Source organism: Podarcis cretensis (genome assembly GCF_951804945.1).
Source record: "Podarcis cretensis genome assembly, chromosome: 13".
NCBI lineage: Eukaryota > Metazoa > Chordata > Lepidosauria > Squamata > Lacertidae > Podarcis > Podarcis cretensis.
Window position 1 is genome coordinate 22,637,687 of NC_137182.1, and position 23,184 is coordinate 22,660,870.

Here is a 23,184-nt window from a genome sequence, read left to right on the forward strand (position 1 = left end):
CAAGAATGTGAATTTATTTAAGGATAATTATGAAAAAACTTGGGCAGAGGTAAAGAAAGATCTGGAAATATGGTCAAGGTTGAAACTTTCCTTGTTAGGCCGAATTGCTACTATTAAGATGAATGTATTGCCTAGAATGTTATTTTTATTTCAGACGTTGCAGATTTTGGACAGGATGGATTGTTTCAAGAAGTGGCAGAAAGACATATCAAAATTTGTCTGGCAGGGCAAAAAGCCCAGAATTAAATTTAAGATTTTAACTGATGCAAAGGATAGAGGGGGGTTTGCCCTGCCGGACTTAAGACTTTACTATGAATCGGCAGCTTTCTGCTGGTTGAAACACTGGCTACTTCTTGAGAACACTGACATTTTGGACCTGGAAGGGTACGACAATAGCTTTGGTTGGCATGCATATTTATGGTATGACAAGGTAAAGGTGTACAAAAGTTTTAAAAACCATATTGTGAGGAAAGCATTGTATAATGTTTGGATTAGATATAAAGATCTGCTGGAAAGTAAAACCCCTAGGTGGGTGTCACCAATGGAAGCTAGGGAAGTAAAGAAGCTTAATATGGACTCTAAATGGCCAAAATATCATGAAATTTTAGAATATGATGGTGAAAGGGTGAAGCTTCAGAGTTATGAGAAACTAAAGCCTAAGGTTCGAGATTGGTTGCATTATCATCAGATTAATGAGACATTTAAACAGGACAGAAAAAATAGGATTTCAGAAAGAGAAGTCAAAACTAGAAACAGAACTGTTGGAACCCAATACTAAGAACTTATCAAAAATGTATAACTTGCTGTTGAAATGGAATACACAGGATGAAATGGTGAAATCAGCTATGATTAAATGGGCACAAGATATCGGTCATGATATTATGTTTGCTGACTGGGAACAGTTATGGACCACCGGTATCAAATTTACTGCATGTAATGCTTTAAAAGAAAATATTATGAAAATGATCTATCGGTGGTACATGACCCCAGTCAAGCTTGCAAAAATTTACCATTTGCCTAATAATAAATGTTGGAAATGTAATGAGACTGAAGGCACCTTCTACCATCTTTGGTGGACCTGCCCAAGGGTTAAAGCTTTCTGGGAAATGATCTATAATGAAATTAAGAAGGTCCTTAAGTGGACTTTTCCTAAGAAACCAGAGGCTTTCCTTTTGGGCATGGTTGGCCAAGTGGTGTTAAAGAAGGATAGGATTTTTTTTATGTACGCCACTACAGCAGCAAGAATTCTACTGGCAAAGTATTGGAAGACGCAAGAACTACCTACTCTGGAAGAATGGCAAACAAAGGTGATTGACTTTATGGGACTGGCCGAGATGACGGGCAGAATCCGTGACCAGGGGAAAGAGACAGTGGAAGAGGACTGGAAGAAATTTAAAATATATCTTAAGAACAATTGTAAAATTGATGAATGTTAAGATGTCAGGGGGTAAGAGGTAAAGAAATTGCAGCAGTAATCAAAAAAAACTAAATGAACTTTTATGAAAGGGAATTAAGATAATGGACCTAAGGGTTGCTAAAGAATCAATAAACAAGGATGCAGGGATGGGGAGGTATGGGGAAGTCAAAAGAAAGAAGGGTATGAAACGATCAGTTGGAAATTCTGTTGATTTGTGTTGCTTTTGTTATCTGCTTGAAAAAAGAATAAAAATTATTATATATATATAAAAAAAAGCTTCATGAATGGCGAGCAGTTCCCGGTCGTACACGGTGTAGTTCCTCTCGGATTGGTTCAATTTCCGCGAGAAGAAGGCACACGGTCTCCAGTCCGACGCATCTTTTCCCGGCTGGAGAAGCACCGCCCCTACCGCTCGATCTGATGCGTCCGTTTCTACCCTCATCGGCTTCTGAAGATCCACGTGCAAAAGCTGTTCTTCCGACGCGAACGCTTTCTTTAGCCTTTCAAACGCTTGCTGCGCCTCTTCCGTCCAGGCGAATTTCTTCTTACTACTGAGACAATCAGTGATGGGAGCCGTTAAGTGGGCAAAGTTTTTGATGAACTTCCGGTAGAAGTTTCCAAACCCCAGGAACCTCTGCACGTCTTTCCTGGTTCTGGGTGTCTTCCATTCCAGTACCGCTTGTACCTTGCTGGGATCCATGGCCAATCCCTTGTCTGACAAACGGTACCCCAGGAATTCCACCTCTCTGGTATGAAACTGACACTTCTCCAGTTTTACCCACAGCTGGTTTGCTTGCAGCCTGCTTAGTACCTCCCTGACATCTCGCACATGCTGCTCCTCATTCTCTGAGTACACCAATACGTCATCTAAGAATGCCACACAGTTCTTGTAAAGCAAAGGTCCCAGGATGTGATTCATGAAGGATTGGAAGCAGGCTGAGCCCCCCTGTAGACCGAAAGGCATAACGAGATACTCAAAGGCCCCCAAGGGGGTGAACATGGTAGTTTTCCATTCATCTCCTTTTCTCATCCGTATCAGGTTATACGCCCCCCTCAGGTCCAGCTTGGTAAAAATCTTTCCCTTCCTCACCCAGGTCAAAATGTCATCAATTCTGGGCATGGGGAAAGCCACTGGTTCTGACACGGCATTTACGGCCCTGAAATCCACTACAAGCTTGGGTTTATCCGTGTCTTTTTTGTCCACAAAGAAAACTGGGCTACCCCCCACCGCTCGTGACTCCCTGATGAAACCTCGTTTCAGGTTCTTGTCAATGAACTCCCTTAACTCCTGCATCTCCCTGTCAGACATGGCGTACAGTTTGCCCACTGGCAGCTGGGCTCCTGGGAGTAGGTTAATTTGACAGTCAAAGGGTCTGTGCGGGGGCAGTCTATCAGCTTCTCTCTCGCTGAAGACGTTACCCAGGTCGGCGTATTGTTGTGGTATTTTTCCCTTTTTTTCCACCTCCATCCCTGCCAGAGTGGCCATGGCTCCCCCCTGAGTTTCCCTTCCCTTGCAGTGTTCTAGGCAATGACCTGACCCAAAAGAGACTATCCGCTGGTGCCATCCCACTAGCGGGTCATGCAGTGCCAGCCAGCTCATTCCCAATATGATGGGCGCTCCTCCCAGTGTGGCCACATGAAACGCAATCACTTCCGTGTGCCTTGCCACCTTCATTATCATGGGAACAGTCTGTTGGTTCACTTCTCCTCCCAGCAGTTCCCTCCCATCAATCGTTGTCACCTGCAAAGGGTTACTTAAGGGGAGCGTCTGTATCTGGTGTTCAGCTGCAAACTCCTTACTCATGAAATTACAGGAGCTGCCTGAGTCTAATAGAGCTTTTATCGTTAGCGGATGTCCATTGGGTAGCTCTAGCAACACCTCTATGACTAGAGCTGCTCTTGGGGGTTCAGGCTTGGGCACGTTCACTGATCCTTGGCCTGGCTGCTGTGCCCTGATGCTGGCAGCCAGGCGTTGGCTTTTACCTGCTCCTTACCCCCCTCCTCCTGACTCCCAACAGCTCCCGCCATCCCTTGCCATCCCTTCCTTTGAGGGCAGACTCTGGCAAAATGTCCTGGCTGTTGGCAGAGGAAACATTTTTTGGCGCCTTTTCCCTCCTTCTTCCGCCCTTCGTTGGTGTTTGAAATTCCGCGCGCGTGCACTGCCCCAATCTCCATCGGTTCTACAGGCGGGGAAGGTTGCTCTGGCATCTCAGGAATGCGGAAATCGCTCCAACGCTCTCCTCTCCCTTCCCGCTTCTCCAGAGCCCTTGCTTCTTGGCGTGCTCCAATCGCGAGCGCGGATTTGGTCAGATGATCCATAGACTCCGGACGGGGTGCGCGGGAAAGTTCGTCTTTTACCGCTGGGGATAGCCCTTCTTCAAACAGCATTTGTATTGGCTCCGCAGACAGGTCCCACCCCAATTTATGTATCAGCATGGTAAACTGTGTCCAATACTCTCGGACAGACTGATTCCCCTGTTTACACGCCATCAACTGTCTGTGCACCACCCCCTGTTCAATCTCGCTGGAAAACATCAAGTCCATCGCGAGGAAAAACTTTCTCAAGTCCTTTAAGGCATCATTATTCGCTGCCATCAGGGGCCTCACCCAGTCTCTAGCCCCCCCCTTCGAGATGCCCAATCACAAAAGCCACTCTCGATTCCTCATCGGCAAAGTCATCAAACTGCAGATTGAGGGCATACTGCATCTCTGTCTTAAAGGCTTGGTAATTTCTTGGGTCACCCCCAAACATTTGCACCAACCCTGGTACCTTCCTTGCGATGGGGGTGGTTTTCCCCTTTTCATCCTGAGCCCGCCTCTCCTCAAGCCGCGCCGTTTGCAGTGCTAGCTGGTGTTCCAACGCTCTGTATCTTTCCTCCAGACTTGGACCCGCTCCAGCTCCACCTGCCCCTCCGGCTTCGGTTGGGTTACTCATGATGCCTCTCCTTTGCAGAAGCGGCTTTCAGGGACTGACAGATTGCTGTGATGGGATAATGAGCTGCTTGTGCGTAAAAACTGAATCCCTCAGAGCTTTGCAAAGGTTTCAAAGCTCTGCCTTTACGGGAGCCCTCAAAGCATGACTCCCTCAATCGCTGGCAGAATCTGTCAGTGGGCGTTTCCGGAATTTGCGCCAACATAAGAGTTCCTTAACGGAAACTCTCCTTTGGGATTCTCGGCGTGACAGCTTCCTGCGAGGGGTAGGTGTACCCAGAGGAGGTCCTGAGACCTCCCCGCTGTTCTCACTGGAAGTCTCCTGGAGCCATCCCTCCGACTGAGTTTCTCCATGAACTCTCTCTCTCCCCCTGCTGGTTCCTTCCTCTGCATCCGAGGGTCTCCTAGCCTCCGTGAGCCCCTCCACCACCTGACTCTCCGATGGCAGTTCCCTGACAGTAGCCAAGTGAAATTGAGGTGGCTTGTGACAATGCTTTTTATAAACACCAATTTCCACAGCAGTGCGGCATTCCAAGGGTCTGGGCTCTCACTCAGGGTTCGTGTTTCCTTTGGAAATGAGGCACAGCGGAGACCAGGGTGTCTTTAGTATATATGGTTCATTTACACACATATACAACCTGAGCCTATAATGGAGGAGCTTACAGCGTTATACCCCAGGAGGGTTCCGTTTCTCCCATTCCTGCAGCCTTGAATTCCAACTGCTGGCCCCCCCTCTTCAGCTTGCTGCGTTTACCAAAATGCACCATTTCACATTACAGTGAAACTGTAATCTTAAACCTCTACCACGACTGCTACTCACCTTTGTCTCTGCTAAATAACACAGAGTTCAGGGAGGAGGGGCTGCACCCCTTTGCCATCTTAGCTCATGGCTCTGCTGCCTGTCTTTGTTCCCTTCTAGCGGCCCATTTTCTCCCAAGCAATTTCCTGGTAGGGGGCAGGAAACCTGGCCTGTGTTTTGACACTGTTAAATTCAGCACATGGCAGCCCGTCTTAATATTCCAAGCATTGGTTAACACCCACTAGATCCAGCACCATTAGAGTGATGAATTTAGCCGTTGGGTGAGTCAAGGCACACGCAAACCCATAATAATATGTTCACATGTAGCAAGGGCATTTAGTTCTTCAGTCCATTGTGTAATAGGTGGTGAAGGTTTATCCTTCCAGGCCTGAAGTATTGAGTCTCTCTTGTGGAAAAAGTGGCTGACAACTCCTGAGGCAAAGGTGTGTTAGTCATGAGGGACTGTGGGTGATCTTGTGCTGGTTATAGGATTCCCAGAGAGACGTTGTGAGAATGGCATGTTGTATTAGCTGGAACATGGGCCACATTCACAATATATATTTCAAGCACTAATCATACCCTGCAATGAAAACAGGGACGTCCTTTTACTATTACTATTTTACTATTATTATTCCCCACCCATCTGACTGGGTTGCTCCAGCCGCTCTGGGCAGCTTCCAACATATATAAAAACACAATAAGACATTAAACAAATTTGAACATACCCTATGCAGGGCTCCGTTCAGATGTCTTCTAAAGGTTAGAATAGAAGAGAATCATAGAATCATAGAGTTGGAAGAGACCACAAGGGCCATCGAGTCCAACCCCCTGCCAAGCAGGAAACACCATCAGAGCACTCCTGACATATGGTTGTCAAGCCTCTGCTTAAAGACCTCCAAAGAAGACAACTACTGTAGGTTGTCTAGTTACTTATCTCATTGACTCGAGGGTTGCATAACTCCATACCTTCCAACATTTTTTGGATGAAAATAGGAAAAACAGTGGGACATGGGTGGTGCTGTGGGTTAAACCACAGAGCCTAGGACTTGCCAATCAGAAGGTCGGCGGTTCGAATCCCCACAACGGGGTGAGCTCCTGTTGCTCGGTCCCTGCTCCTGCCAACCTAGCAGTTTGAAAGCACCTCAAAGTCCCTTGCCGATTATACCACATTAACAGTTATGGCTCTCCCTCCCCCCACCCCCCAATTCTGAGAGCTGTAGTTCATTAAGGCTGCTGAGAGTAGTCAGGAGACCCCAGTTCCCCTCACAGAGCTACAGTTCCCAGAGGGATTTTTTGTCAAACCACTATGCCTGAGGAGAATTCTGTGGGGGGGGAAATAACTCTTTGCGGCTGTTTACACATTTGCATATATTCTGTATCTCACACACTCCCACCTCTGATTTGGAAAGTGGTGCATGCATGTCACTAAGCACAATAAATATGTAACCTGCCTTGCCTTGTGAAATACTGTGTTCTGTCGCATTTTCCCACAAATGGCCTTCAATCCTACTTGAGAAAAAGAATGGTCTGGCTGTGTTTTAAGTTGTCAGTTTCTACGCAGCCTTTGTTATGATCTATAGTTGGACCTAGTTGCTGTATTGTGATGTTGTTCAAGCCTGCAAGTTAATTTATCCCAGAGAAAACGGGGCCAGTTGCTCTGCTCAAAGTGTGTGGGCTATTTTTTATTTTACTTTTTAAACAGTTTCCTTGCCTGTGATTCCCACACTCGCAACATGGCTTCTGAAGACTCAAGTCCTGTCTCTTTGCTTTGACCTAGGTATCCCTTCGAGACAAAAGATGTCCTTATTGCTCAGCCAAACACTCCTTTAAGCTATCCGATTCAAGGAGCTGAGGTGATGCCTTTGCACACCATGGTAATTCCAGGTATGTTAACAGACGTACTGAATGACATTTGGAAACATTAAACAGTTAATAAAGGTTATTGACCTAAGGCAGGGGTCAGCAAACTTTTTTTTTTGAGGGGAAAAATGGCACTTCCGGGGGAAAAATAACGATAAAAAAATTAACAAACAAACAGAATTGCCAATCCACGGAACGTCCGTGGGCCAGATCCGGAGGGCAATTGGCCCGGATCTGGCCTGCGGACCGTAGTTAGCCAACCCCTGACCTAAGGCTTTAGCTGGTTCTGTACTGCAGAAATTCTAAGTTGACTAGTTGACATTTCACTTGGTATCAAGGAGACCACAGACAGGGCACCCATACAATGTGTGTCTGTGTTCCTTAATACAGAACAGTTCCTTAATACTGAACAAACAAACATGTCACACAAAGCCCTCTGTTTGGTGTTCGGTTTTAGGTCCTCTTGGCATCTAAGGAGCCTGTGATTGGCAAACTGAGGCAAGAGAGTGAAAAATTAGACAAAGGTCACAGAAATGCTGGTGTTCACAAACTGAAACTATTTTATTTCCTTTCAAACTTTTGGACACAGTGGCCACTTTCCTTAAGAGTGCTTATAGCTTTTTGTCTTCTTAGCATGCTGGTTTGGGCTCAATTGTTTCTTTCTCGGGAGAGTATTGCAGCCAACTCCTTAAATCAAGCTTTGCTGGACCTGGTGGGGTGTGGGGAATGGAAAATTGGAAGAGTATTAATGGCAGACCTGTTGTTGCTTTTGTTCTTAAAGGGCTTGGATTCCATGGAGCAAGTACAGAAAACCTCCAGGTAACTTTGTGTTCTCATTAATTATGTTTCATTGTATGCTCCCACTTTCTGAATTATCAAACAACGCAGCTGAAAGGGTCAATGCATAACAATGGAATGTGTCAGGGAACTGCCATTGGAGCCAGAGGGAGAGAGAGGGCTCCAGAGGGATTCCGGAGAGCGTCCCGGGATGAGGAGAAGCAGCCCATCTTCTGGGGAAGGAAATCAGCGTAGCACCAGTGGAGAAGGGGGGCAGATGGGGGAATTGGCGAGGCGGTCCCATGACTCCTTGCCGGGGATCAGCGGGGAGAGCACAGGTCCTCCGCTGCCCACACCCTCCTTGCGCAGAAGGCTTCCGCGCAGGGAGAGTAGGCGGAGACTAGGTGTCAAAGAGCTTCTTTGCTGGAAGAAGTTCAAGAAACGCCCACTGACGGATTCTGCCAGCGATTGAGACAGCCACGGGCCAGTGGCTGTCCGGACAGAAAAGGTTCACTCAGGCAACCCAGCCAGGTGTGGCGCCAGTTTACGCACGAGCAACCCCTAGAACCATCACAGAATGGATAGCATGGTTGAGATTGTATCTGGTGACAAGCATGGGACATACAAAACTAGCAGTCCAGATTCCCAGGCTCTGAAAGCTGGTTGGGTCTTGAATGTTGTTTCCCTGAGAGAAGCAGGCATCCATGACCCATCTAAAACATTTTGTTGCCAGAGGAAGAAAACATTATTTATTCCACTGCTTCTTTTTTTTTTAAGGCATATTTCTCAAGTACCAGTAGCTCCTTTTCACATTTTAGAAATGGGGCTTTCTTAGTACAAAACAGGTGACACAAAATAAAAATGCCTCCACATGGAAACACACCACCGCTGGTAAACACTCAGCTCACAAAGCTTACTCACAGAGCTCTCATAGATCATGAAGTTGGAAGGGATCCGAAGGATCATCTAATCCAACCCCCCCCCCCAATTTAGGAATCTTAAAAAAAAAAAAAAATTAGTATTCAATTACAAGCATCCAAAATAAGCCTCATTATATCCATATCAAATCGCAATACCAAATCAAATATCAAACATCAAGTAATCAACTTTCCAATTGTATAATTTTGGTGCCCTCCCCCCCCCCCGCATGCTAGAATTACAGGTTTGGTAAATTATTTTAATTCTGCTTCTAAAGTCTAATTTAATCCAGTTACATTCCAATCAAAATAATAATCCATGTTCTGCAAGTCAGGAATCTCAACTAGATCATCCATGACATGTTGTTGTTGTTTAGTTGTTTAGTTGTGTCTGACTCTTCAGGACACCATGGACCAGAGCACGCCAGGCACTCCTGTCTTCCACTGCCTCCCGCAGTTTGGTCAAACTCATGTTAGTAGCTTCGAGAACACTGTCCAACCATCTCGCCTCTGTCGTCCCCTTCTCCTTGTGCCCTCCATCTTTCCCAACATCAGGGTCTTTTCCAGGGAGTCTTCTCTTCTCATGAGGATCCAAACTCTGCTTACAAACCTCCAAGGAATAAGAGTCCACAACTTCCCAAGGGAGTCTGTCCCACTGTCAAACAGCTTGCTGTCAGAAATGTCTTCTGAAGTTGTGTCTGAATTTCCTTCCTTGTAACTTGAAGCCATGGGAGTCCTGCCCTCCAGAGCAGGCCTTGCTCCATCCTCCATGTGACAGCCCTTAAGATCTTAGAAGATGGCTATCGTATCTCCTCCCAGTCTCCTCTTTTCCAGGCTAAACCTACCCAGCTCCTTCAACTGTTCCTCATAAGGCTTGGTTTCCGGTCCCTTGATCTTCCCAATCGCCCTCCTCTGTGTACGTTCCAGCTTGTCAGCATCCTTCTTAAATTGTGGTACCCAGAACTGGACATCCCCTGATTTCTGACCTTCTGTTTACCCCCCATTTCCTGCTGATGTCCGTTTGTGTATCACCTGATTTAGATGAAAATGGAGGGATTTTATTTGCTCCTAAGACTTTTTTTGGGGACCCAAAATCTCCAGGTGATCCTACAAGCTTCATTTGGTGCTCTCAACACCCTGGCTGATGTATCCCAAGACGTGGTAGGTGGGCGAGGGGAAAAGAAGCTGACCATCTCTACTCCCCATGTGAAGCTACTGAATTACATCCTGGAACACATCACGTACACAAGCACAGAGTATCTACTCGATGTTGTGGATCTGGGTGAGTTGGATTGCTATTGCGGGACAAGCATTGATTGCCCTTTGACTTCACCAGCCTGAAATCTGTGTTATAATTATTGCAAGACGCTTTTGGGCAGCTTTCCGGCCATTCTCCCTTTTGAACGAATGCCACAAGGAGGCAGTGAATTATTATCTTTTCGGATCTTGCTTTATTTCTTGATAAAATGCTTTGCGATGTTGAAAATGGCTTGTCCTCGTTTTGAAGACCTGGGGGTGGGGGATTGGAAATGTTTTGTGAAAGAATATTGCTGCCCAGTCAGAACTAACATTTGAGATGGTTGATTAAAATAGGCACCCTCTAAATAGCACTGAAAGCAGAGAAAATGATAGGTTCCTGCATTGCAGGGGGTTGATGACCTTGCGGTCCCTTCCAGCTCTACAAATCTTTGATTGACTGGGTGTGGACCATAATTCAGTGATAGGGAACATGCTTTGGGTGTGTATGGTCCAAGGTTCAAAGTCCTGGCATTTTTTAAAAGGCTTAGATTTGCAAATGTAAGGAAAAAGGTAAGGTGAAAGACCCCTGGACGGTTAAGCCCAGTCAAAGGCGACTATGGGGTTGCAGTGCTCATCTCGCTTTCAGCCCAAGGGAACTGGCGTTTCTCCACAGACAGCTTTCCGGGTTGTGTGGCCAGCATGACTAAACCGCTTCTGGTGCAACAGAATACCCTGATGGAAGCCAGAGCACACGGAAAAGCCGTTTACCTTCCCGCCACAGCAGTACCTATTTATCCACTTGCACTGGTGTGCTTTTGAACTGCTAGCTTGGCAGGAGCTAGGACAGAGCAATGGGAGCTCACCCCGTCACAGGGATTTGAACTGCCAACCTTCCAGTCAGCAAGCCCAAGAGGCTGTGGTTTAAACCACAGTGCCACCCGCGTCCCTTATAAGTATAAGGAAGCTTCCAATAATATTGCGAGGTTAATGATTGCCTTGTAACCTTGGTAGCATATGGTTGCCAAAGGATAAAGTACCACTTGATTAGGACAACATAATGATAAGACTTATAAAGCATGAATAGGAAACCTGTGACCTTCTTGGGTGCTGCTGGGTTGCAGTTCCCACAAGATGTAACCGGCCGTGCATTCACATAAGCAATACTCTTCTATATATTCTTATCACAATATCAAATGTTTATCTCGCACATAAACAACACATAAAGTGCAATAATAGTGCAATAAAGTCCCAATAAATCAGCTTATTCATAAAGACCAAATATCTGCTAGTTGCTGTTCCACATATGCTCATAAAGTCCAAATTGGAGTCTAATTAAAATTATATAAACAATTGTGCTATAGAAGTACATACCATATATGAAGTATCAAGATAATAGAATTTATAACACAGTGGTTTCTGCAGTGAACAACAACTTTTACAATGTCCATATAGTCTATATAATCTATATAATCTTAATCTTATTTAATTTTAATTTGTTAAAATATGTTGAATTATATTCAGTTATATTACTTAGAATATGTACCACTGATGAAGCCCATGAGAGCAAAACAAGGCATTATTCCGGAAATCCTTGTCAACACTGTGGAACTGTAGTAGGCTCCAATTTGGACTTTATGAACATATGTGGAACAGAAACTAGCAGATATTTGGTCTTTATGAATGAACTGATTTATTGCGACTTCCGTCTATATTATTGCACTTTATGTGCAAGATGGACACGGGTAGCGCTGTGGGTTAAACCACAGAGCCTAGGACTTGCCGATCAGAAGGTTAGCGGTTTGAATCCCCGCGACGGGGTGAGCTCCTGTTGCTCAGTCCCTGCTCCTACCAACCTAGCAGTTTGAAAGCACCACAAAGTGCAAGTAGATAAATAGGTACCGCTCTGGCAGGAAGGTAAATGGCGTTTCCGTGCGCTGCTCTGGTTCGCCAGAAGCGGCTTAGTCATGCTAGCCACATGACCCGGAATCTGTACACCAGCTCCCTCGGCCAATAAAGCGAGATGAGCCCAGAGTCGGTCACGACTGGACCTAATGGTCAGGGGTCCCTTTACCTGTACCTTTTATGTGCAAGATAAACATTTGATATTGTGATAAGACTATAGAGAAGAGTATTGTTTCTGTGAATGCACAGCCGGTTATGTCTTGTGTGTTTGTCGAATGTATTTCACGTAACGCAAGATTTGATGTTGTTTTGCGGGTTGCATTTCCCATCACCCCCAGAGTATTGGCCAAGCTGGCTAAACCTGATGGGAATTGGGAGTCCCAAATCACCTGGAGGGCTGCAGGTTCACCACCCCTGCCCTAAAGGAATTACTCCATTGTTTTTGGCCCAATTAGACACTTCTACTCCCCAATATAACTGCTCACTTACCCCATCATCAAGGGTCAAAATAAACAGCCAGTGTTTCTTTTTCAGAAGGCAGCCTTGTCCGGCATTCACTACTCACATGCTGGTTTTGTACCTTAGAATCACAGAATTATAGAACTGTAAAGTTGGAAGGAACCCTGATCATCTAGTCCAACCTCCTGCAATGCTGGAGTATGCAGCTCTCCCATACGAGGCTCGAACCTGCAACCTTGGCATTATCAGCACCATGCTTTAGCCAACTGAGCTATCCAGACTTACCTTTTAAAAGACATGGGCATTGTCTGCTAAGAGACACTTCAAGCAGAAGGGTGGATTCCACCACTTTTGGAGTATGGCTTGCATATGGTTTATGGTCCCAAGTGCCATCTGAACTATGGGAGCCAAGAAATGGACAACTGCTGACCGACCTATCCATTACTTTCCAGTGACATTTACCATGGGGACTCATCAGGTGAGGTTTCCTGTGACCATCCGACAGCCGGGCCTTCCTAAGCTGTTTGACCCAGGACCAGGTGAGCTTCTGATGCCCATTCAAATAGCAAAACCATGATGATGTAACACCTTTATTGGCTCTCTTAAGCAGAGATGGACAGAAGGTAGATCTCTGGATGACTTTAAGCCAAACAGCAAAGGTTTCCGACAGCTAATCCTGAAGAACAGCAACAACAAAATAATATTTCCACCTGCCGCCTCAAATCATAATGCTGAAATGACGGGAAGCAGGGGTGGTTGCGACCTGTAATGGATTTCTCTGTGGAACGACTGTGAGCTCAGTTCTGGTACTCAAAACAAATTCCCGGGCTCAGAATTCCTTAATGCTAAATATATGTCCTTTGTAGGTGGATCTTGGGGTTCTAGCAGAAAAACAAAATAGATGTGCAGCATAAAGATATGCTGCAGCTAGACTGGTGACTGGGAGTGGCCACCAAGACCATATAACAGTGGTCCTGAAAGACCTATATTGGCTCCCAGTACGTTTCCGAGCACAATTCTGAGCACAGTGGGCTTCCACTGAAATGAGGCTGCATTTTAAGTTGTATTGTAACCCTGTTTTTAAGTTGTATTTTAATCAATTGTTTTCATACTTGATGTTAGCCGCCCTGAGCCTGGTCTTGGACAGGGAGGGCGGGGTATAAATAAAATATAATAAAATAATAAAATTCAAAATAATTCAAAGTGTTGGTGCTGACCTTTAAAGCCCTAAATCAGGCATCCCCAACCTGCGGCCCTCCAGATATTTTTGCCTACAATTCCCATGATCCCTTGCTAACAGGACCAGTGGTCAGGGATGATGGCAATTGTAGTCCAAAACATCTGGAGGGGCGAAGGTTGGGGATGCCTTCCCTAAATGGTGTTGGCCCCACTATACCTGAAGGAGCGTCTCCACCCCATTGTTCAGCCCAGACACTGAGGTCCAGCTCTGAGGGCCTTCTGGCTGTTCCCTCACTGCGAGAAGTGAGGTTACAGGAAACCAGGCAGAGGGCCTTCTCGGTAGTGGCGCCTGCCCTGTGGAATGCCCTCCCGTCAGATGTCAAGGAAATAAAAAACTATCCGACTTTTAGAAGACATCTGAAGGCAGACCTGTTTAGGGAAGTTTTTAATGTTTGAAGTTTTATCATGTTTTTAATATTCTGTTGGGAGCCCCCCAGAGTGGCTGGGGGCCAAATGGGCAGGATATAAATAATATATTATTATTATTATTATTATTATTATTATTATTATTACTACTACTACTACTACTTCTTCTACTTGCTTCAGACTTGCTTCAAAGGAATAAGCTGTTACACTTCTACAGCACAAGTAAAGGTAAAGGTACCCCTGCCCGTACGGGCCAGTCTTGACAGACTCTGGGGTTGTGCGCCCATCTCACTCAAGAGGCCGGGGGCCAGCGCTGTCCGGAGACACTTCCGGGTCACGTGGCCAGCGTGACATCGCTGCTCTGGCCAGAGCCAGAGCCGCACACGGAAACGCCGTTTACCTTCCCGCTGGTAAGCGGTCCCTATTTATCTACTTGCACCCGGAGGTGCTTTCAAACTGCTAGGTTGGCAGGCGCTGGGACCGAGCAGCGGGAGCGCACCCCGCCGCAGGGATTCGAACCGCCGACCTTTCGATCGGCAAGTCCTAGGCGCTGAGGCTTTAACCCACAGCGCCACCTGCGTCCCACAGTTAACAACTTATTCTTTTAGAGCAAGTTTTCAGCCCATCACAAGCACTGCCGGCCTTCCTCTTCTTCCTTGGTGTACAATGACTGTCAACTTGTTTGTTTTACTATTTTCGAACTTTATTAAGTCAAAAACACAGCTCTGACTCTCAGCTTCTGCCTCCCAGCAGATTACGAGTCCGCTGCTCTTCACCACTACACCACCCTGGCTCTCATTTTATGGTGGGGCAGGAGTAGTCAGTGTGGTGCCTTGCAAATGTTGGGACTATAGCTCTCATCATCCCTGACCATTAACTTCACTAGTTGGAGCTGACATGCCCTCCAACGTTTCTCCGATGACAATAGGGATGACCTATTCCATAAGAGTAATTATTATTATGAGTGGCTCCCAACATACATAAAAACTTGATAAAACATTAAACATTTAAAAACTTCTCTATACAGGGCTGCCTTCAGATGTCTTCTAAATGTTGTGTTGTTACTCATCTCCTTCGCTTGGGGGTTGCATAACTCCATGCCCTCCAACGTTTCTGTGGTGAAAACAGGGGCGTCCAAAGGGAAAGCAGGGCATTCCGGGATCAGATCGAATCAGAAACCAGGACAGCTTCCTGTAAATCGAGACTGGCCCTGGAAAATAGGGACACGTGGGGGGTCTGGGCTGATGGAGGGCACCACATGGGCTACATCTGTGGTAGGGAAGAGAAGTTACTTCAGCTCTGCAGAAGGTGACCTAAGCAGGTACCCAGAGTGAAAACAGTGGCTCAGGAACAGAACCTTCAAGGAAGAGGCCTACTCTGGGTTGTGGTAGGAAATGTTTCTACTTGAATGAGAGGCTGAATACAAGACTCCTAGAGTACAGCCGTGGGAAACCAACCCACGTGGGTTGTTGAGTGTGTTGGCTCACTCTTCCTTCCCTCTCTTTGTGCCTCAGATTACAACATCAGTAATATGGTGACCATCACAACCAAGACTTTCTTGCGCTACCACAAGCTGAGGGTCCTCCTTGAGAGCATACGGCAGTATTATCCGAATATGAAGGTCATTGTGGCAGACGACAGTGAACACCCTGAGATGATTCAACAAGCCAACGTTGAGCAGTACATTATGCCCTTTGGAAAGGTACCTACCGACACGTGCAGATGTGGCTTCTTCCACTGCTGAGAGGGATTTCCCAGCTCCTGGTCAAGTGAGCCAATCCTGGGCCCTTCTGACAGCAGTGTGACAGGGTGACATGGAGAAGTTCGATGGGCCATGATGTATGCTAGGGATGGGGAACCTGGTGGCCCTATAGATGTTGCTACAACTACAAATCCCATCATTCCTGACCATTGGCAATGCTGGCTGGGGCTGATGGGAGCTGCAGTCCCAACAACCAAGCCAGATAGCTCAGGCACTAGAGCAGGCATAGGCAAACTCGGACCTCCAGATGTTTTGGGACTACAACTCCCATCATCTCTAGCCAACAGGACCAGTGGTCAGGGATGATTGGAATTGTAGTCTCAAAACATCTGGAGGTCCGAGTTTGCCTATGTCTGCACTAGAGCACGAGGCTCATAATTTCAGGGTTGTGGGTTTGAGTCCGCATTGGGCGAAAGAGTCCTCCATCGCAGGGGGTTGGGCTCAATGACCTTGGGGCTCTCTTATAGCTCTACAATTCTGTGATTCTAATAAGCACTATAACATTGGGGTTTCCTGCCCCAGGTGTATGCTGAACTTCCAGACTTTGTGCCTAGTTCCTAGCTATTAAGAGAGACGATTCCCTCTTAATTTGATAGTTTGTGCTCTAAATTTAAAGCAGTATCGTATCATTTTTACAGTTACAGCTTTCCCCGAAGAATCTAGGAGGTGAAGTTTGTGATGGGTGCTGAGCGTTGTCAGGTGCCAGAGACCAGACTGAGGATTACAGCACTGATGAGGAATGGTGGGAACCTCCCCCTCTTCCTGCTCCTGACCAGGATCCTGAAGCTGCTCAGGAACAGTGGAGCAGTATAGATCTAGAGAATCGGTTTGCAGAGGGGCATAGTTCGGAAAGCAACAGCTGGGCAGAGCTGAGTGGGGAACAGCTAGAAGCAGCAGAGCAGGGGGAGAGAGAGAGATAACCAACTCCTCTTTGTTTGAGAGTGTCCAGCCTATCCCTCCACAGGCAAGGCGAGCTGATAAAGTTGCTACACAGAAGGCTCAGTGGTTGCAAGATCAGGCTGCCAGAAGGGGAAGTGATGATGACTTGGGGGGGGGGGAGGACAACTTAATTGGAAGCACCTTCACTCAGAGAATGGCTGCTGTGTCCTTTTGCTGTGATCATTAAATGCTCTTAAACTGACAGGTAAAGGTAAAGGTACTCCTGCCCGTACGGGCCAGTCGTGTCCGACTCTAGGGTTGTGCGCCCATCTCACTTAAGAGGCCGGGGGCCAGCGCTGTCCGGAGACACTTCCGGGTCACGTGGCCAGCGTGACAAAGCTGCATCTGGCGAGCCAGCGCAGCACACAGAAACGCCGTTTACCTTCCCGCCAGTAAGCGGTCCCTATTTATCTACTTGCACCCGGAGGTGCTTTCGAACTGCTAGGTTGGCAGGCGCTGGGACCGAGCAACGGGAGCGCACCCCGCCGCGGGGATTCGAACCGCCAACCTTTCGATCGGCAAGTCCTAGGCACTGAGGCTTTTACCCACAGCGCCACCCGCGTCCCTTAAACTGATAAGGGACTCTAATTGCTTTGTTCTGCTGACAAAGGTGGACCAAAGGTGGCGGGGGCGGGGAGTCGTTTCTCCAAAGCCTGACATCAGGAGACTCCTAATACCCTTACAGAGCTATACTGGTTGGTCAATCCATCCTCCTTCACAGGGAATTCTGGGAGTTGGAGCTCTGTGAGGGGGACTAGGGGGTTTCCTAATAACTCTCAGCAACTTTAACAAACTACAGCTTCCAGGATATTTTGGGGACGCCACGACATTTAAAGCACTCTTATACCACTTTCAAGTGTAATGTTGATGTCTTTAAGGGCTTGTGAAACTCTCCACATCCTTGCCCTCGACTCCTGCCTTCTCTTTTTCTCAGTGCCCCCTTTTATAATAATAATAATAATAATAATAATAATAATAATAATAATAATAATAATTTATTATTTATACCCCGCCCATCTGGCTGAGTTTCCCCAGCCACTCTGGGCGGCTCCCAATCAGTGTTAAAAACAGTACAGCATTACATATTAAAAACTTCCCTGAACAGGGCTGCCTTAAGATGTCTTCTGAATGTCAGGTAATTCTTTATCTCTTTGACATCTGATGGGAGGGCGTTCCACAGGGCGGGCGCCACTACCGAGAAGGCCCTCTGTCTGGTTCCCTGTAGCCTCACTTCTCGCTATGAGGGAACCGCCAGAAGGCCCTCGGCACTGGATCTCAGTGTCCGGGCTGAACGATGGGGGTGGAGATGCTCCTTCAGGTATACAGGACTGAGGCCGTTTAGGGCTTTAAAGGTCAGCACCAACACTTTGAATCGTGCTCGGAAACGTACTGGGAGCCAGTGCAGATCTCTCAGAACCGGTGTTATGTGGTCCCGGCGGCCACTCCCAGTCACCAGTCTAGCTGCCGCATTCTGGATTAATTGCAGTTTCCGGGTCACCTTCAAAGGTAGCCCCACGTAGAGCGCGTTGCAGTAGTCCAAGCATGAGATAACCAGAGCATGCACCACTCTGGCGAGACAGTCCGCGGGGAGGTAGGGTCTTAGCCTGCGTACCAGGTGGAGCTGGTAGACAGCTGCCCTGGACACAGAGTTAACCTGCGCCTCCATGGACAGCTGTGAGTCCAAAATGACTCCCAGGCTGTGCACCTGGTCCTTCAGGGACACAGTTACCCCATTCAGGACCAGGGAATCCTCCACACCTGCCCGCCTCCTGTCCCCCAAAAACAGTACTTCTGTCTTGTCAGGATTCAACCTCAATCTGTTAGCCGCCATCCAACCTCCAACCACCTCCAGGCACTCACACAGGACCTTCACCGCCTTCACTGGTTCTGATTTAAAGGAGAGGTAGAGCTGGGTGTCATCTGCATACTGATGAACACCCAGTCCAACCCCCCTGATGATCTCTCCCAGCGGCTTCATATAGATGTTAAAAAGCATGGGGGAGATGACGGAACCCTTCATCTTCCTTCACCCAGAGTCCAGGGCTTCTCATTATCTGAACAGTGTTTTGGTGTCCTCTGTGTCTCAACTAAAATAGTTGAGAGCACTTATGAGAGGCAATATGGAAAGAGGATCTAGCAGGGCTGGGAGAGAATGCCTTTCTTTGCTTCCCTCACCAGACAGGGCCATTTGCCACTAACTGCCCTTTGAGATGGAGTAGGAGAAGAGTGTATGTGTTGAGTAAAAAAGAGAGAGACCCTGAGCTTATTCGAGCTGAACTGTCCACACTTTTCCCACCCACCTATCTCTAGGGCCATCTGCCACCAAGTATTGGCCTGTGAGTAGAATTGTGAAAACTTACGTTTTTATATTGCTCTTTTAAAAAAATACCTTTTATTGAAATATTTGGATGTTAATTGTAAGCTGCTTTGGAAGGGTTTTTTGGACTACAATTCCCATCATTATTATTTACTATTTATTTCATTTCTATACCGCTTTATATTTTTAAGAAAAATATCAGAATATTAAAACATCAATAAACCCATCTGAAGAAAGTCAAATATATAGAGTATACAGTCAAAGCAACATAATTAACAGAAAACTAAAATATTATCTTAAAGATTTCAAAATAAAACATTACAAAGGAGAGGTCAACTACAGAAAACGTATTTAACATAAACAAACGTTAACCAAATAAAACCTTAAAACATTTTTTTTTAAAAAAACACCATTGCTAAGTGAAGTCAAATATAAAAAGCACATTTAAAACAGCATAATTAGCAAGAGGATAAAACATTATCATAAGCAGGACACGGCTGTTTGGCAGGCACAAAAAGATGGGGCAAAAGAATCCAATAGTTAGGGTTTGTTGTCAGGCATAGCGATGTCCCTCCATTTTCACCAGGTGCCTCTTTAGTAGAGCTGGTGAGTCTGGGCCCCGCCTGCTAGGCCAGGTGGAAAGGGCCTTGCAGGGAGCAGCCTTCACGACTCACAGCTGGGTGATGTCCCTCTGGTCTCTAGCTAGAAGGACCCAGTGGTCAGAGATGGTGGGAACTGTAGTCTAGAACAGCTGGAGTTTCGGAAACCCTGCTCTGAAGCCTTCCAACATCGGTGGCATAGTGCAATGTGAATGTGTTCATTCTAGGATCTAGGGGGGATATGTCTAGTTCTAAGCTTAGTATTTCAGACATACTTGGGGGGGGGTGGATGACCTTCCTGTGATCCCCATGAAAATGGCTCACGCTGCTTATTGTCTTTGTTTCTGTGCCTCACTCCAAGCAAGCAGAACTGTTTTCCTCTGACAGATACCTGGGTTTGTGTGTGCTGTGTGTGTGTAAGGAGGGATGCATTCAAATTTATCACCTGCCTTTCTCCCTGGATTTTGGCATTCCCAATTCCCCAGTCTGTCTCATTCCCTTTTAAAAATAAACATAAAAATATTTTTTATTAAATTTTACATAACAAATTTCAATTTAAATGTATCATTTACCTTTACATTTAGGATTCTCAGAATCCCTTGACTCCTCCCTGCCCTTTTCTGGTTTCCATTGTCCATCCCTTTTTATTCAACTTATCCCTTTTCTTCCAATTTATTGTATCTATTATTAACTTTTCCGTTATATTCGGGAAGGCCACCAAAAAAGGCTGTCCTAAAGCCTTACATGGAAACATCAGGTGTAGCACCCAACCGACAGGCTGAATTTTATGCAGGGGGTGGAAGCAGATATTCTGCTGTGGAAAGAGCTCCCTAACAAAAACACACCACTGACATAGCCTGATACTCCTTCCTGATTAACTTCCTCAGGGCTGGTTTGCAGGAAGGAACCTGGCCATCTCTCAGGTCACAACCAAATACTACCTCTGGGTGGATGATGATTTCGTGTTCACCGCAAACACCAAGATCGAGAAACTAGTGGAAGTGTTGGAGAACAGCAACTTGGATGTGGTATGTATTTTTTTGCCATGCTGTCCACTAGCCTCCCAACCCAACTCTGGCCAGTGTAGATATTTTTCCTGCATTCCTAGAACAAGCCACACAACTGGAATGGGTCTGAGAGGTGGAATTGGACTCGATGGCCCTTGTGGTCTCTTCCAACTCTATGATTCTAGGTTAACAAACGGTTGCTCCTAACAACTTTTGGGTCCCTTTCTGAATCCATTTAACACAGTGTTTCCCAAACTTGGGTCTCAAGCTGTTTTTGGACTACAACTCCCATCATCCCTAGCTAGCAAGACCAGTGGTCGGGGATGATGGGAATTGTAGTGCGAAAAACAGCTCGAGACCCACGTTTGGGAAACACTGCGTCTAACAGATTCAGTTGCACCTAAGGAGGCTGTGCTTTTTAGGTTGCAGCTGTAGCCTAGTTGAAGAAATCTTACACCACAATCCTGTGCATGTTTACTCAGAAGCAAGTTCCACTGTGCTCAGTAGGTCTGGTAAGAATGTGTAAGATTGCAGGCCGATTATCTGCATGCATTTAACTGCTCAGCGAAATCTGTATAAATTTGCACGTGGTTAAGAAAATGGCCGTTCGGAAGCATTTTTCGTTTCCAGAGGTTGCATCCACGTGTCACATGCAAGCATCATCTTTGAAGACTCCATGTGAGAATATCCTTCCATCTGTAGTCTGTCCAGATTCTTCTTCTAGAAATAATTGCCAGTTTTAATATGTAACCAGCTGTCCAATTGGTGCATCCTTTAGTCCAGGGATGGGATATTGCTAGACTCCACCTCCAGCCAGCATGGCCAGTGGTCAGGGATAGGGGAGTTGGAGTCCAACGAAATCTACAGCTTCCCCAACCCTGCTGTTGGGGATTCAGCGTTTCAATGGCAGCAGTACCACGGTGAAGTCTGTTAAGTGCTGATAGGAGCCTGTGTGGTTTATAGGTCGGAGGCAGCGTTGGTGGCAATGAATACAAGTTTAAGGTCATCTATGAGGAAGGAGAGGACAGCAGTTGCCTGCACATCCGATATGGCTCTTACCACCGCTTGAAAGGCTTTCCCAATTGTGTGGTCACCAGTGGCGTAGTCAACTTCTTCCTCGCTCGTACTGAGGAGAGCAGGCGTGTTGGGTTTGACCCTAAGCTGCAAAGGGTGGCTCACTCAGGTAAGGCCACATGCCCCACCCACTCCACAAACCTCCAGATTATATATAGTGCTAACATTGTCCCTGGTGGCACTGTGGTCTAAAGCACCAAGCCCCTTGGGCTTGCCAATCAGAAGGTCGCCGGTTCGAATCCCCGCCTGCGACGGGGTGAGCTCCCATTGCTCTGTCCGAGTTCCTGCCAACTTAGCAGTTTGAAAGCACACCAGTTCAAGTAGATAAATGGGTACCACTGCAGCGGGAAGGTAAACGGCGTTTCCATGCGCTCTGGTTTCCGTCACAGTGTCCCATTGCTCCAGAAGCGGTTTAGTCATGCTGGCCACACGACCCAGAAAGCTGTCTGTGGACAAACGCCGGCTCCTTCAGCCTGAAGTGAGATGAGCGCCACAACCCCATAGTCCCTTTTGACTGGACTTAATGGTCCAGGGGTTCTTTACCTTTTACCAGTGGAAAGTAAGTAGGTCTCTACCTGACGTCACCTTATAGTGGCATAGTTTGGGGGGGGCAGAGGTGCAGTTGCCCTGGGCACAAAATTTCAACCCGGTGCTGCCTCAATACAGCTGCTTGCTTCTATTGCTGGACTCTGTTTAAAAGTAGCTTCTCCATACGAACCAAGAAGTGACCTCTCCAGATAAAGGATCGACTCTTCTTTTCTCATCTCTGTGGCTGCAATCTCCTGGGTGACGTGGGCGCCATTAGGCAGTTGGATGTGCATGGGTACTCCATCCGTTTCCCTACCTCCCACCCCACCCCACCCCGGGCACTGGCAACCCATGCTATGTCACTGGTCCCCCGTGGCGTAGGGGCAGGTGGGTGTGGTTTGGAGAGGAAAGGCCCCATGGGTCAAAAATGAGACTTGCGCCCAGGCTAGAAGCCCCACACCTGTTTGAAACCCTGTCTTTTTCAGAAGCTAATTTTCCGGGTGAGGTCAGAATGAGCATTGCAAATTGAGTTTCCTGTCTTCCTTTTCATAGAATCATATAGTTGGAGGGGGGTGGTGTAGGCCATCAAGCCCAGAATGAAAACATCCCCAAGAGATTACTGTTGAGCCTCTACTTTGAAAGCCTTTGAGAAGGCTGGCTTGCTAAGTTATCTTATCCCAGTGGTCACCCACACTCCCTAAAACACAGGCATCTGAAAGGGGGTAGCCTGCACAATGCCCTCTGCTCTTGGCATGGCCATCATAAGAACTTAAGAAAAGCCTACTGGATTAGGCCAAAGGCCCATCTAATGATAATCCAGAATCAAGTTCACACAGGAGCAAACCAGATGTCTGTGGGAAGGGTAGTAGCCATGTGGCCAAGACCTCTGTGTGATCAGGGGAGCAGATTGCATGGAGGTGAGGGCAGCTGCTCAGCTGTAGAGTTCATGTTTGAGACATATATGTTTAATGTGTAGGTTGGCCAGGAGTTGTGGCCCTGCTCCATGTGCTTCCTACATGCAGAGAACAAGTATGAACGGAGGTCTCTTATTC

General features: G+C 46.8%; 1 protein-coding gene across 2 annotated transcripts in view; it reads left to right on the forward strand.

Moving 5' to 3' along the window:
* B4GALNT2 (beta-1,4-N-acetyl-galactosaminyltransferase 2 (SID blood group)) overlaps positions 1-23,184 on the forward strand; it is a 42,380-nt gene that overhangs the window by 18,441 nt on the left and 755 nt on the right. For both annotated transcript variants that reach the window (XM_079949722.1, XM_079949721.1), the window contains exons 4-10: positions 6,925-7,031; positions 7,789-7,826; positions 9,803-9,983; positions 12,754-12,840; positions 15,421-15,608; positions 20,411-20,551; positions 21,494-21,713. In XM_079949722.1, the coding sequence (XP_079805848.1) occupies positions 6,925-7,031; positions 7,789-7,826; positions 9,803-9,983; positions 12,754-12,840; positions 15,421-15,608; positions 20,411-20,551; positions 21,494-21,713 (962 nt within the window). The remainder of the gene's footprint in view (positions 1-6,924; positions 7,032-7,788; positions 7,827-9,802; positions 9,984-12,753; positions 12,841-15,420; positions 15,609-20,410; positions 20,552-21,493; positions 21,714-23,184) is intronic.